Raw genomic sequence first — 14528 nt, forward strand, 5'->3', positions numbered from 1 at the left:
GATTGGGGAAAGACTTACTTTTTCTGTAAATTTGACTTAGTTCCTTATATATTTGGGAAATTAGACCTTTGTCGAGAATTTTGCTATAAAAATATTTTTCTATTTGTTGTTTTCCTTCTAATGTTGGTTGCATTTGTTTTCTTTGCACAATTTTTTTTAACTTGATACAATCAAAGTCATTCATTTTACATTTTGAAGTATTCTCTTATCTTTTGCTTGGTCTTAAATTCCTTCCTTTCCTACAGATCTGACAAATATACTATTCTATGTTCACCTAATTTATTTATGATTTCACTCTTTATATTTAACTCATTTACCCATTTTGAATTTATCTTGGTATAGGGCAGTGATGGGCAAACTATGGTCAGCGGGCCAGATGCAGCTCTCTGAAATGTTCTATCTGGCCACACACAACCTTATTCCTAATCTGATGAATACAATGAATAGGATACAATAACATGAAACTTCAAAAGAGTTGACTTAGAAACAGACTGACAGATGAGCATTTCCTTTCCTTTGGCCCCCTCTTTAAAAAGTTTGCCCATAACTGGTATAGAGTATAAGATGTTAATCTATATCTAATTTTTCCCATACTGTTTTCCAATTTTCCCAGCAGCTTTTGTCAAATAGTGAGTTCTTATCGCAAAAGCCGAGATCTTTCGGTTTATCAAACACTAGCTTGCTAAGGTCATCTACTCCTAGTTTATTCCACTGATCCACTCTTCTGTCTCTTAGCCAGTACCATATTGTTTTGATGACCACTGCCTTATAGTACAGTTTAAGATATGGTACTGTTAGGCCCCCATCCTTCACTTTTTTCCCCATTATTTCCCTTGATAGTCTTGATCTCTTGTTTTTCCAGATGAACTTAGTTATAATTTTTTCTAATTCTATAAAAACGTGGTTTTTTTTTTTGGTAGTTTGATAGCTATGGCACTGAATAAGCAGATTAATTTGGGTAGGATTGTCATTTTTATTATGCTAGCTCATCCTACCCATGAGTAATTAATGTTTTTCCATTTATTTAGATCTAGTTTTAATTGTATGAAAAGTGTTTTGTAGTTGTGTTTATATAATTCCTGTGTTTGTCTTGGTATTGCTAGCATTTTTAGTACAATGTTAAATAATAGACATCCTTGCTTCACCCCTAATCTTACTGGGAAGGCTTCTAATTTATCCCCATTGCAGATGATACTTAACGATGATTTTTATTTTTTATTTTTCTTATTTTTTAAAACCCTTACCTTCTGTCTTGGAGTCAAAACTGTGTATTGGCTCCAAGGCAGAAGAGTGGTAACGGTAGGCAATGGGGGTCAAGTGGCTTGCCCAGGGTCACACAGCTGGGAAGTTTCTGAGGCGAGATTTGAACCTAGGACCTTCCATCTCTAGGTCTGGATCTCAATCCACTGAGCTACCCAGCTGCCCCTGATGATTTTAAATATATATTGTTTATTATTTTGAGGAATGGCTCTTCTATTCCTTACTTTCTAGCGTTTTCAATAGGAATGGATGCTGTATTTTGTCAAAGGTTTTTTGTTTTTTTTTTGCATCTATTGAGATAATCATGTGACCTCTGTTGGTTTGATTATTGATATGGTCAATTATGTGGATAGTTTTCCTAATATTAAACTGTCCTTGCATTCCTGATATAAATCCCACCTCATCATAGTGGATAATCCTTATGATAACTTGCTATATAGTCTTTTTGCTAGTATTTTAGTTAAGATTTTTGCATCTATGTTCATTAAGGAGATTGGTCTGTAGTTTTCTTTCTGTTTTTGGTCTGTCTGGCTTTGGAATTAATACCATATCATAAAAAGAATTTGGTAAGAGTCCTTCTTTGCTTATTTTGTCAAATAATTTTCACAGTATTTGGATTAGTTGTTCTTTAAATGTTTGATAGAATTCACTTATGAATCCATCTGGCCCTGGGGATTTTTTCTTAGGAAGTTCCTTGATGACTTGTTCAATTTCTTTTTCTGAGATGGGATTATTTAAGTATTCTATTTCCTCTTTTGTTAACCTAGGCAATTTATATATTTTGTAAATATTCACCCATTTCACCTAGATTGTTATATTTATTTGCCATATAATTGGGCAAAATAGTTCTTAATAATTACCTTAATTTCCACTTCATTAGGGGTAAGAGCACTCTTTTCATTTTTGATACTATTAATTTGATTCTCTTCTTTTTTTAATTAGATTAACCAGTACTTTATCTATTTTATTTGTTTTTTCAAAGTACCAGCTCCTAATCTTATTTATTAGTTCAATAGTTCTTTTATTTTCAATTTTATTAATTTCTCCTTAAATTTTTAGGATTTCCAACTTAGTTTTTCTCTTGGGATTTTTAGCTTGTTCTTTTCCTAATTTTTTAAGTTGCAAGCCCAATTCATTGATCTCCTCCCTCTTCATTTTGTTGCTATAGGCACTCAGAGATATACATTTTACCCTGAGCACTGCTTTGGCTGTATCCCATAGGTTTTGATATGATGTCTCCTCATTGGCATTCTCTTTAATGAAGGGTTAACTTGGAAATAACACAGAACTACTAAAGTACTCAGAAAAAAAAAAGTCTTTAATCAGGAAAGAGATAGGTCCAGTAACTGGCAGCTATCACAGAGCCAAGCACCCAAAACTACCTAGAGTCAACACCCTGGGTCTCTGGGGACTATCTCTGGGAGGGTCACCATGCTTTGATGATTTCTCCAAAGAACAATAGAACTTGGGGAACTTATATACCATTTGGGGCACTAAGGACAGGGAAGTCTGATTGATGGCACTGTAAGAGGGAAAATTTAGGTATTTTATAGATATGTATTTTAAAGTGTGGCCGCCAGGAATCAACAATTCAGGTTGATTCCGTAATTAAAGCAGACCTAAGTCAGCATCAGGTTAAGGCACTTTATTTACAATTAGGAAGATAAAGGTATAGGAATAAAGAGAAAGGGAGAGGCTAGACCAGGTCTGCGGAGGCCTGGACAAGAGAGAAGGTTAAAAGGCTAAATAAATGAAGCTGCAAGCCTCAAGGCCTAGCAACCAGATAGGCTAGTGCCTGCTTAAGGCAGAGTTTTGGAAGCAGCCTAGGTAGGCCAAGGAAGTTAGCCTAACTTACCCACGTGACCATTCAGAGTAGAAGCTGACTGAGGCCTCCTCCAAGATCCATCAGCACCATGTTCAGAGTAGGAACTGCCTCCACAGGAAGTAACCAACATACTTAAAGAGATAGTGTCTTTTGTCACTTCCCGTGGGTCCACCTCTAATTCAAGCGGACAAATGGCAGTCTCTACATTGATTTGGACTGCCCAAAGGGCAGTCCTTTGTACTTGATTTGTTACTTATTGTCACCTGTGGGTAACTCCTCTCCCCTCCCCGCTAAGGAAGGTGAGGGTGATGTCATTTCTATGCCTAGGTTAAGTACGAGTTTAACTAGGAATGGGCTAGAGCTAATTCTATTTACACAGCACTATCATGACTACAAGGAAATGAAAAGTCCAAGACAGGATTATTAGAGAGAGGCTGATAATTTACCAAAAATACAAAAGGGAAAGATCCAGCCAAGTGCTGGGCTACCCAGAGAGAACCCTAATACAATGGGAGAAACTGTTGGGACAAAAGGGTAATTAACATTTAATTTAGGTCTACCTAAAGGTCTATTGTTCAATCTGATATGGGTGACTTCTCAGGGGACAGGGGCAGACTTGGAGTCTCCACATTTCAAGTTGACAAAAGTCTGTAATTGTTTCTATGATTTCTTTTTTGACTCACCAGTTTTGAAGAGTTAAATTATTTAGTTTCCAACTAATTTTAAATTTGCCTCTCCATGGACCCTTATTAAATATAATTTTTATCCCATTATGTTCTGAAAAACTTGGATTTATTATGTCTGTTTTTCTGCATTTGTTTGCAATATTTCTATGCCCTAGTACATGGTCAATTTTTGTATATGTACCATGTACTGCTGAGAAGGTATATTCCTTTTTATTCCTATTCAGTTTTCTCCAGATATCTATTAACTCTAAATTTTCTAATATTTCATTCACTTCCCTTACTTCTTTCTTATTCATTTTTTGGTTTGATTTATCTAGTTCTGAAAAGGGAAGGTAGAGATCCCCTACTGATATGGTCTTACTATCTATTTCCTCCTTGAGCTCCTTTAATTTTTTCCTTTAGAAATCTAGATGCTATGCCATTTGGTACATAAATGTTTAGTAATGATATTACTTCATTGTTTATAGTACCCCTTAATAGAATATAATTTCCTTCCTTATCTCTTTTAATGAGATTGATTTCTACTTTAGCTTTGTCTGGTATCATCATTGCTACTCCTGCTTTTTTTATTTTAGATGAAGCATAATAAATTCTTCTCTAGCCTTTTACCTTGAATCTGTGTGTGTCACCCTGCCTCAAATGTGTTTCTTGTAAACAACATATAGTAGAATTCTAGTTTTTAATCCACTCTGCCATCTGCTTCCATTTAATGGATGAGTTCATCCCATTCACATTCAGCATTATAATTACTAACTGTGTATGCATTACAGAATTCTTAATGTCTTTCAGATCACAGCTTAGGTGCCTTCTCCTTTAAGGAGGTCTTTCCTAATCCCCAGTTTTTAGTGTTTGACTCCTTCCCCTAATTAAGCCTTTTTGTATATATTTCATGGGTATTAGTCAGAATACATGTTTTTTCTTGGTAGAATAAATCAATTAACAAGCATTTATTAACTGGTTTCCACGTGCTGCTAAGTACTGTGTTGGATAGAAATTGAGAGTACCTTGAAAATTTCAAAGTTCACCCTCTTTTACTACTCATTTAAAAATATATGTCCATGGGGGCAGCTGGGTAGCTCAGTGGATTGAGAGCCAGGCCTAGAGACGGGAGGTCCTAGGTTCAAATCCGGCCTCAGACACTTCCCAGCTGTGTGACCCTGGGCAAGTCACTTGACCCTCATTGCCCACCCTTACCACTCTTCCACCTATAAGTCAATACACAGAAGTTAAGGGTTAAAAAAAAAATATATATATATATATATGTCCATGGATATCAATCATTTAAAATATAAGGCTTTATTGAGAGGGAGAGAGATGGGGGGAAGGGGCACTGTCTCAGGTAGAAGATCCAAGAGAGATTCCCCAAGGGATTGTAAAGAAAATGTAGGGGCACCGTCTCAAGTTGTGACCCAAGACGAATGCCCAAAAAAATCACAGAAAAATCCTTTTTCTTATAGGAGAATCCCAAAATTGGAGAATAGCTTCACAATGGATATATTAAAAAAATCAATATTTTAAAGAAATGACTAGGAAGTTAGAGACAGATACAAGGAAGGAAATAGCTCACTCCAGGCCTGGATTATATAGGAGGGGCTACAAAGATACAAGAGGAGAGTCTTCTAGGACAAAAGGGTACTCAAGATTGGTACTTAAGATTTGGAGTACCTCAAGATCTAAGACCAAGCCTGGGACTCTTGCCTAGAACAATTCCCAGGCAGGCTCCCTAAAAGCTTTAAAGCTTTGGTAATAATGGAGAAGGGTAGGGGCATGGGGGGCAGGAAAGGGGAGGCACCAACCTTTAGATGTTAACAACTTGTAATAACTTGAGAATAACATACCAATTTATCCACACAGTACTGTGCTTGCCACTGAAGATGAAGACAGATGTGAACTATTCCTTCCTCCCCAGAATCTTACCTGTTCAGGTTGTCTCTTTCCAAAAAGGTATAAGTCCCCTAAAGGTAGAGACTGTTTCATTTATTTTTATTTTTTATTCTTAGAACTTCACATATTAAGTCAATAAACATTTGAATTAAATTGCATTATTTTCCCACAGGGCAGCTAGTTGGCACAGCAGAGAGTGCTGGGCCTGGAGTTAGGAAGACATCTTCCTGAGGTAAACATTTACTAATGTTAAAGGGGAAAAAAACACAGATCTATTATATAGTCAGAAAAACCAAGTCTTTAATCAGGAGAGGGATAGGGTACAGTCTTTAGGCCTCTACACAGAGTCATACACTCCAAACCACACAAAGCTGAGGGCTCTGGCTGCCCTGGCTACTGATCCCTGGGAGTGCCACTGCACTAGATGACAACTCCAAAGAACCATGAAAATTGGGTAACATATACCTCTAGGGGAACTGAGGACAGGAATATAGTTATTTGACTTTACAATGGCTACAAAGAAATGAGGAGTTCTAGACTGGAGTATCCTGGAGAGGCCGGTGCCTTACAATGGACACAAAAGGGAAAGATCCAGCCAAGGGCTGGGCTACCTGAGAAAGGACTTTGACACAATAGGAAAACCTACTAGGACAAAAAGGGTACTTGACACCTGATTGAGTCTGCCAGCTCCACCTAAAGTACTTGAAGGTTTATTGTTAGTCTGAAATTCTGAGTCTGGGATTTCCTTGGATAAATTCTCATGTGACAAGGTCAAACTTGAGGTCTTCAGACCTCATGCTGCTACAAACTTGGGGTTCTCAAGATCTCAAGATTGGGGTTTCTAGATTTCAAGTTGACACTAGCTGTGTGACTCTGGACAAGTAATTTAACATTGTTTGCCTCAGTTTCCTCATCTGTAAAATGAGCTGGAGAAGGAAACAGCAAACCACTCTAGTATCTTGGCCAAAAGAAACATAAATGAGGTTAGATTGAAAAGTTGGACAGAAAACTGCAAAGCTCAGGTTAAGTACCCCTCCCTTTGTTAAGCCTTCCCTTATCTCTCCAATTGAAAGTGATTTTTCCATCCTCCACTTTTCTGAGAGTTTTGTTTCTCTGCTCCTGTGTACAGTGCTTTGCCTTTGTACAGTACTTATTTTTTGTACAGTACTTAGCATGGTGCCTGCCACACAGTAGGCACTTAAAAAATGTTTATTGTCTAACAGCAACATTCTACAAAGACAAGACAAGGAGAAATAGTTCCTGTCCTCAAGGTTCTTACATTTTCTTTGAGGATGGCAGGAGATAAAATATGTAAGGAGCCAAGAAATAGGAAGGAAGGCCTAACCATTCTGGTGTTCAGGAAAAACTTTCCTTAAGAGCTGGCAGAAGAGTTGATCCTTGAAAGAAGTTGAAGTGTCTAACAGAGGGGTGAGGAGTGGAGGTCCTAAGCATGGAGGTTGGTCAGCTTGTGCAAAGGCATGGGGGAAAGGAGGTGAGTCATCTTTATCACTTGTATTGTAGAACCCAGAAAGAGTCAGAATTAAAAATCGAGACCCATGTATAATATTATAGTGAAACAGGCTTATCTGTAGGAATTCCTAACTTCCAGAACTTTGGCTTCCAGACCTTCCCCCTAACCTGAAGGAATTCCTTCCTGACCCCCCTTACCTGAAGGAATTCCTTCCAGACACCAAGCCCCCCCCTTATCTGAAGGGACCGCCCACCTCCCAGACCTCTCCCCTGCTGGACCACCTACCTTGGAGACATCCCCCTATCCCACCCCCAGCTGCCTACCACTCCATAAATACCCAGTTCAGGCACAGCTCATGGTCACACATCAGACTTATGATGTGAAACTGTTGGTTTAAACTAAGACAATAAAGTTCCTTTGCATCTTGCGTTGGTGGTTCGGACTCAATTACTGGGATAATTCTTTGGGCACATCAGTATAGGAGCAGAAGGGCCCCATAAGAAGTGAATGTACTGTATCCTCATAGCCTGAAACCTTGGATTAGTATACTTTCTTTCAAGTGTAGAACTAGAATTGAAAAGGATCTCAGAGGTCATCTAATTCAATCATTCCCTTTTATAGATGAGGAGACTGAGCCTCAGAAGGTTATATAATTCATTTAATGGGATCAAAGATCTAGAGCTAGAAGAGACTTTAGAGGCTATAGTGTCCAATCTATCATTCTAGGCAACTAAAGACAGAGAGCTACAAATTTGTCCAAGGTGACATAGGTAGCGACAGAGGAGAGATCTGAACCCAGATACTTCGGCTCCAGAGTTAAGGTTATTTTTACTATGCTACTCAGTATTGTATATATCTAACTCACCTAGCTCTATTTATTTTACTTACTGAATTTCTCATTATGAATACCAATAACTACAAATAAATGTTAACAGTCAAGGCAAATTAGGTTGACAGCTCCCTCTGTTAATATAAGTAGGATTTCCTATAGTTTTCATCTTAATGCTCCTCACCTTAACTCTGAACAAAGTGTAGGCAGTTCAGCAAAGGAGTCTCTTCCTGGGGCCCCAAATGCTAAACTGTCACAGGACCGCTACTCTGGGAATACATATGTGGACTCTGACTGGTTGCTATTAAAAGAAAACAACTCCATATCCTGAGCAGCATGTCATTGAGATTTCTATGAAGCATTAAGAAACCTAAGCAGACCAAAGGACACTTAATTCTGGGTTACTGATTTCTGAATGGGAGCCAAGACAATCTGGGAATCAATACTAGTTTATTTGACAGGCTTCTTCGGTTTATCAAATGTTAAGAATGATGTCTGTACTATGTGACTCTCCATTGTGAAGCTTCCTCCTACCCTCACACTCCACCCATGCATTCCACCCTCTACCCCAGCTGCTTTCAGTCTTGTTGCTACAAGGCTGGTATTTACTGTCTTGCTCAAACAAGGATGTTGGTAATTTTAAATTTCTCAGCTTCCAGCTTGTGACGTTGTTGCTCAGCTTCGTGTCTGTTTTCTTTTATGTCTGAAATTCCCTACATTTTGAAAAGTCTCATCATGGTGTATCCAACACTTCCCACTTTGGTAAAATGCAGAAAATAATATTCAAGAGAAAGGATTTGTTAGTTTGGAGCCTGGAAGAAAAGAAACATCCAATCTCCTGAGTGATTTAAACCTTTAGTTTCTGATGAATTGATGAATGGGATTATATAAGGTGGTGACCTTTCTTTATGCAGGTAGGTCAAACCCAGTTTGAGGTTCTGTTCATAATAAAAACACAGATATCTGACTAAAATAAATATTGATAAAAACTTTAATGAGATTACAAGTATTTTCAAAGTAATTTAAATTTTTTTTAATAGAAGGGGCAAACAACGGCATTTTTTCTTCTGAATGGCAAATGTTAATCCAGAAAAAAAATCTGAATGAAAAATTCTCCTTGATTTTTCAAACCAGAAACTCTCCACATCTCTCTAACCCTTTCCCTTCCCCAAATGAGAACCATGCTTAGAGACTGAGAACTTCAGATCTGTTTTCCATTTGACCACCATCTCTGGAAGAGGTGGTACTCCATTTCCTTTTCCCTTGACCAAAGCTAACATACTGTTGAGGTTTTAAATAAAAGTTCAGTGGAAGGCACCACACTAGCAAAATCCATCACAAAGACTCTGTTTAGAAAATAAAATCAGCTAACTATGCATCAAAAATTTCTCCGGCCTCGATAGGCTCCTCTAGCTCTTTCTTTATTAGTTTTGACAGGAACAGGCCGGTGAGGCTTTTTGCGATATTCTACTTTTGTCCATCCACCTTCATTAACTTTGCTCTCATCTTCATTTGCTTTTGAGTCATTTTCAGTGTTCCCAGTGTTCACAGGCATCCCTGGGATGGTCCTAGTTTGATGGAGGTTATTTGGGCTCTTTCTAGAGTCCGGCGACTGATGTGGACTGAGCACTGATTGAGAGACTCTAAAGAATTTCCCAGAGTACCTTTCTGCTGAAGGAGCAGAGTGTTGGCTTTTCCCACTGTATCTTCCCTTGGGGGAAGAATTAAGAGATACACTTCCTCGATTAGATTTATTCCTGCTTCTCCCAGAATACTGACACCTGTCAGAAGAGGTATCAGAATTAATGCTAGAAATACCACTGTCCCTGGAATTTAGATGCAGGGAAGAGAAGTTTTTAGTCAATCCATACTGAGTAGGAGATGAACTTCGGGAATGATTTATAGGCGTGATTTGGTAATATTTAATGGGTGCCTGTGTTCTCTGGACAGCTGCAGCATAAGAAGCTTGGTTATGAAGGAAAGGCAGGAACTGTGACCCAGCAGTAATAGGATTGCTCTGAGAACGTTGAAAGGAAGAAGGGTTGGAAGCAATTTGCCGCATTCTCAGGGTATTTAACCACTGGCAATCTGTATCTGCAAAAGAAATAGAATTGAGACTTGTAAGATTTGAATCCAGGTCCTCCCGATTCTTGACCTGACTCTTAATCCATTGAGCCACCCAGCTGCCCCTCATAATTCTTTTGAAAGGAAATTTTGTTAGTCTGGCCTGACTTGTACTTGAACTCAAGCTGGGTTGAGTTCTAAAAAGCCATCCCTTTAATAAGTCATCCTTGGTTGTTTTTTTTTTAGCTATAAAGCAATGTCGAGCTCAGTAGCTTCTAGTATGAAGATGTGACCTTCTTCCTCTTACTGAAAACTGAAGCAACACTAGATCATCTGTACACTTGAAGCACCTTTCCCAAGCTCCATGGGTTTTTAGAAGATCGCCAACAATTATACCCACAAAGTCTTTCACTATCCTGGGATGTAGTCCTTTGGATCCTACCATCTTTAAATCATTGATTATGGATAGACACTTTTCTGTAATTTCCTTGCTTACATCTTATTTCTGTTGTTGGGACCTAGTATGCCATGACACAGAGAAGTCAGAAAGACCTGGTTGCAATTCTTGCTATTGACACACAATAGCTGTGGGTCCCTGGGTAAGTTGTTTAAGTTCTTGGTATTTCTAGGCAACTCTCTACAAGTATAAGTTGCAATAAAGGTGCTAATCTGCATTAGTAAAGGAAATTCCTCTTTGAGAGCTCAATATACTCATGAAATGATAGGTTTGGTTAAAAAAAAAATCTCAGAACAAAGGTCACATATTACATGGTCTCCATTATTGTGTTAGGACTTTAGATAATCTGAGGTACTATTTCCTTCTACTTATAGTTTTCCCCATTCCTTCTCCCTCATCCTTTCCATTTATTCTTCAAGTTCCAGCTGAAACGCTACCTCTTTGGTTCATTTACTAATGACTCCAGCCCCATATTTGATCTTTGTCTTTTCTGATTTCCTATAACAATTAGAAAAGGAAATAAGACAGTCTTGGAAGTCAGGAAATCTAGTTTTGTTCCACCAATGATTCCTTGTATCACCTTGAAAAATCAGCCAACTTTTCTGGCCCTTTGGTTCTTAAATTGTACAGTAAATTGTGGTGGTTTAGTCATTTTTCAGTGATGTCTGACTCTTAGTGACCCCATTTGGGGTTTTCTTGGCAGAGAAACTGGAGTGGTTTGCCATTTCCTTCTCCAGCTCATTTTACAGATGAAGAAACTGAGGCAAATAGGTGAAGTGACTTGCCCAGGATCACTTAGCTAGAAAGTATTTGAGATCAGATTTGCCTAGATGAGCCTTCTGCTTGGCCTAGTGCTCTATCTGTTGCACCACCTAGCTGCACCCTAAAATAAGTAGGTTAATACCTTCAAAGAATAATTAAAACTTTATAGTCTTCTAGAAACCATAAATCTGAGGATTTAATTATATGTTGCCTGGTATTGTTCTACAATTGTTCTATATGTTCCATATCTCCTCAATTAACATTTAAATTCATTGAGGGAAGAGACTATTACCTACAGCACCCAGCATGGGAACTAGTCAAGTAAGAACTTGCTGATGAATCCATTTATTGAACTGAGGTTAGGAACAAAACTTGCTTCCATTGTTTCTTTTTGAGTCAATTCTCAAAGCATATCCAGGGGCCATTTCCCTGAGATGCTGAGGTTGCAGGATGTCTCCTGTAGAAAGGTCAAAACTGGTTTGGAAATAACGAAGCACTTGCCTTACATTTGTTCCAGATTTTTTTTTTAAAGGGCAAATGGTATATGTCTTATCTTTGGAAACTGTTAGAGCTTCTGTGACCATTCCCCTTAGGTGGTTTAGGGACTCCTCACAGTGGTAAGTGAGAATATACTAAGAAAAAAAAATACCTCAGGGGAAGCCCTTATGTACCTATGCTCCTGTGGTTGGGAACAGGCAAGAAAAACCACTTTTTCTGTACCGTACTTAATGCCATACTTTTCTTTTGTTAAGATATTCTGATTCTAAAAGAAATATTCCTTCCAGCTATTTTTTTTTCAATTGAGGAAGAAAAGAATTCATTCCTGAGATTTCTTTTCTTCCTTGGCTTAATGTCTACATGACAGTGCCCAGCATTCCTGAGACCTCCCTGCCTGTCATGACTGATTCCACCCATCACTCAGCCTATTCTTGGCTTTTGGAAAACTCAGCCTCAAGAGAAGAATCTATCATGTCTTCCTATATCTTCTTAGCCGGCCTGTTGGAACCATGAGGTTTCTGTTATTTGTGTATAAAGAAGACATTTCATCCTGGGGTCTCACTCAGATAATTTTTATAAGTTTCAAATCGATGATTCCTTCTCTTACCTGTATGCTAAGGAAGGAAGAAAGACAAATTCAGGCATGTGCTGTAGCCTTTGTTCATTATACAGAAAATAACTCTCCTATCCTTCTTGGTGAGCAAACAAAGGCAGAGAACCCTGGAGTGGGGGCTCATTATCCCAACCTGCCTTGGCTTTGGTGTCATTGCCAAGTTATTACATCACCTCCTCACTTTTTTCCCTTACCCTTAAAATATGGATAATGTTAATTATTAACTAATCTTGTGAGGAGGGCATAAGACTCCAAGTGTTGAGGGAGGCAAATTATATAAGTGTTGTTGATAAAAAACCACTTCTAAGAGAAAAACAAATTGGAATTATACTTCAAAATTTGAAATACAAATAGAAAATTTCTTTCATTAGAAATTAATTTGGTGAAATCCTACTTATGGATATTTGGGGGAAGATTTGAACTTTTAGTTTCATAAATCACTTTGTGATGTATTTTTTTAGAGGACAGATAAAAATTTAATCTCATTCATTCAACTATCTATCATCTGTCTCTGTCTCTATCATCTGTCTATTTGTCTGTCCAATCTATTTATTTAACTGGTGGTATACTCTGAAGAAACATTCTTCAGGATTTGTACATACTATAATATCATCTTATTTCATTCATCATTTTATGGTAATAAAGTGCTTTAAATACAGATTTCATTTGACCCTAGGCAACAGGTTGTACACATGCTACGATTACCACTTTGTAGAAGAAGAAACATATTTCAGAGAGGGTAACTTCCTTAATTTCTCAAAGATTCATAGATTCAAAAACTTAAAAGCAATCTTAGAGATCATTTAATCCAATCCCCTCTTTAAAAAAACAAAACAAAACAAAAAAACCCTTACGGGGGCAGCTGGGTAGCTCAGTGGATTGAGAGCCGGGCTTAAAGATGGGAGATCCTAAGTTCAAATCTGGCCTCAGACACTTCCCAGCTGTGTGACCCTGGGCAAGTCACTTGACCCCCATTGCCTACCCTTACCACTCTTCTGCCTTGAAGCCTACACAATATTGACTCCAAGACGGAAGGTAAGGGCTTTTAAAAAAAAAATAAATAAAATAAAAAGCCCTTACATTCTATCTTAGAATCAATACTTCGTATTGATTCCAAGGCAGAAGAATGGTAAGTGCTAGGCAATGGAGGTTATGTGACTTGCCCAGGGTCACTTAGGTGGGAAGTAGGTTTTGTCAATTTCCAAGTGTCTGGGAAATGTCTGAGGTCAAATTTGACCCCAGGATCTCCTGTCTGTGCCTACCTCTCAATCTACTGAGCCACCTAGCTGCCCCCTCAACCTTCTCTTTTTGCTGATGAGGAAACTGAGGCTCCTAGTGGCGTGGCCACAGTTACTCATCTAGTAAATAGAAGGATTGTTATCAGAACCCAGGTCTTTTAATATCTAGCCCACTACCTGCTGCTCTCACGGTATTATTCAATTCACCTTAGGATGGAGAATAAATCACTTCAGATATTGCTAACTATATTATTTGTCTTTATTATACATTAATTTTATCAAGAAACTGCAAAAGAAACTTTTAATTTTTTTATAATGTTCATTAAATCATATCATGAATGTTTGAGAACAAGGGATTTCTGGAGCCAGACTGCCCTTAAATTCTATATCTGACTAAAGCAGGGAGGTGCTGGCAAATGTTTAATGAGGGATTCTCTTAGAATGCATGCACATGGTACACTTTTAAATTTAATCCGCATTATTATCATTTTCTCAATCCCTTTCTTAAGTTTAGACAATTAACAGTACAATAAATCCAACCCTGGTTTGTAGGTTTTGCCAATTTCCAAGTTGTAAATGCCTACATGAAAATTTGAAAACCGATTCTCAGAACAGGTTGCAGCATATCCCTTCCCTAAAGGGAAATTTAACAAAGTAAAAATGAGTAACTGAACTTATCAGTAGAAGCTTTGGAAGTTGTCTGTTTTTAAAGTGAAAAACAAAACAAAACAAAACAAAACAAAACAAAACAAAACAAAACAGAATCTTCACTTGTATTTCAAGAACTCTGAGTTGTCTTTCTGTCCTAAAGTAAGGAATCAGGGAAAATTAGAATTTTTTCTGCTGTAGGTCATTCAGTTGCAAATCATGAAGAAAACATCTTCAAGATCTACAAGAATTTGTTTATGTATATGTGTGCTTGTTTATATGAATATATATAT

At 37.8% G+C, this 14528-nt stretch overlaps 1 protein-coding gene across 1 annotated transcript in view; it reads right to left on the reverse strand.

The window, feature by feature from the left end:
* Positions 1–9005: 9005 nt before the first annotated feature.
* The window catches only part of MAP3K20 (mitogen-activated protein kinase kinase kinase 20), a 187863-nt gene continuing 182340 nt past the window's right edge, over positions 9006–14528 (reverse strand). Inside the window, exon 19 of the mRNA XM_044669786.1 lies at positions 9006–10049. Within this exon, the coding sequence (XP_044525721.1) occupies positions 9334–10049 (716 nt within the window). The 3' untranslated portion in view covers positions 9006–9333. The remainder of the gene's footprint in view (positions 10050–14528) is intronic.

The sequence above is a fragment of the Gracilinanus agilis genome, chromosome 3 (assembly GCF_016433145.1).
Source record: "Gracilinanus agilis isolate LMUSP501 chromosome 3, AgileGrace, whole genome shotgun sequence".
In the NCBI taxonomy this organism is placed as follows: Eukaryota; Metazoa; Chordata; class Mammalia; order Didelphimorphia; family Didelphidae; genus Gracilinanus; species Gracilinanus agilis.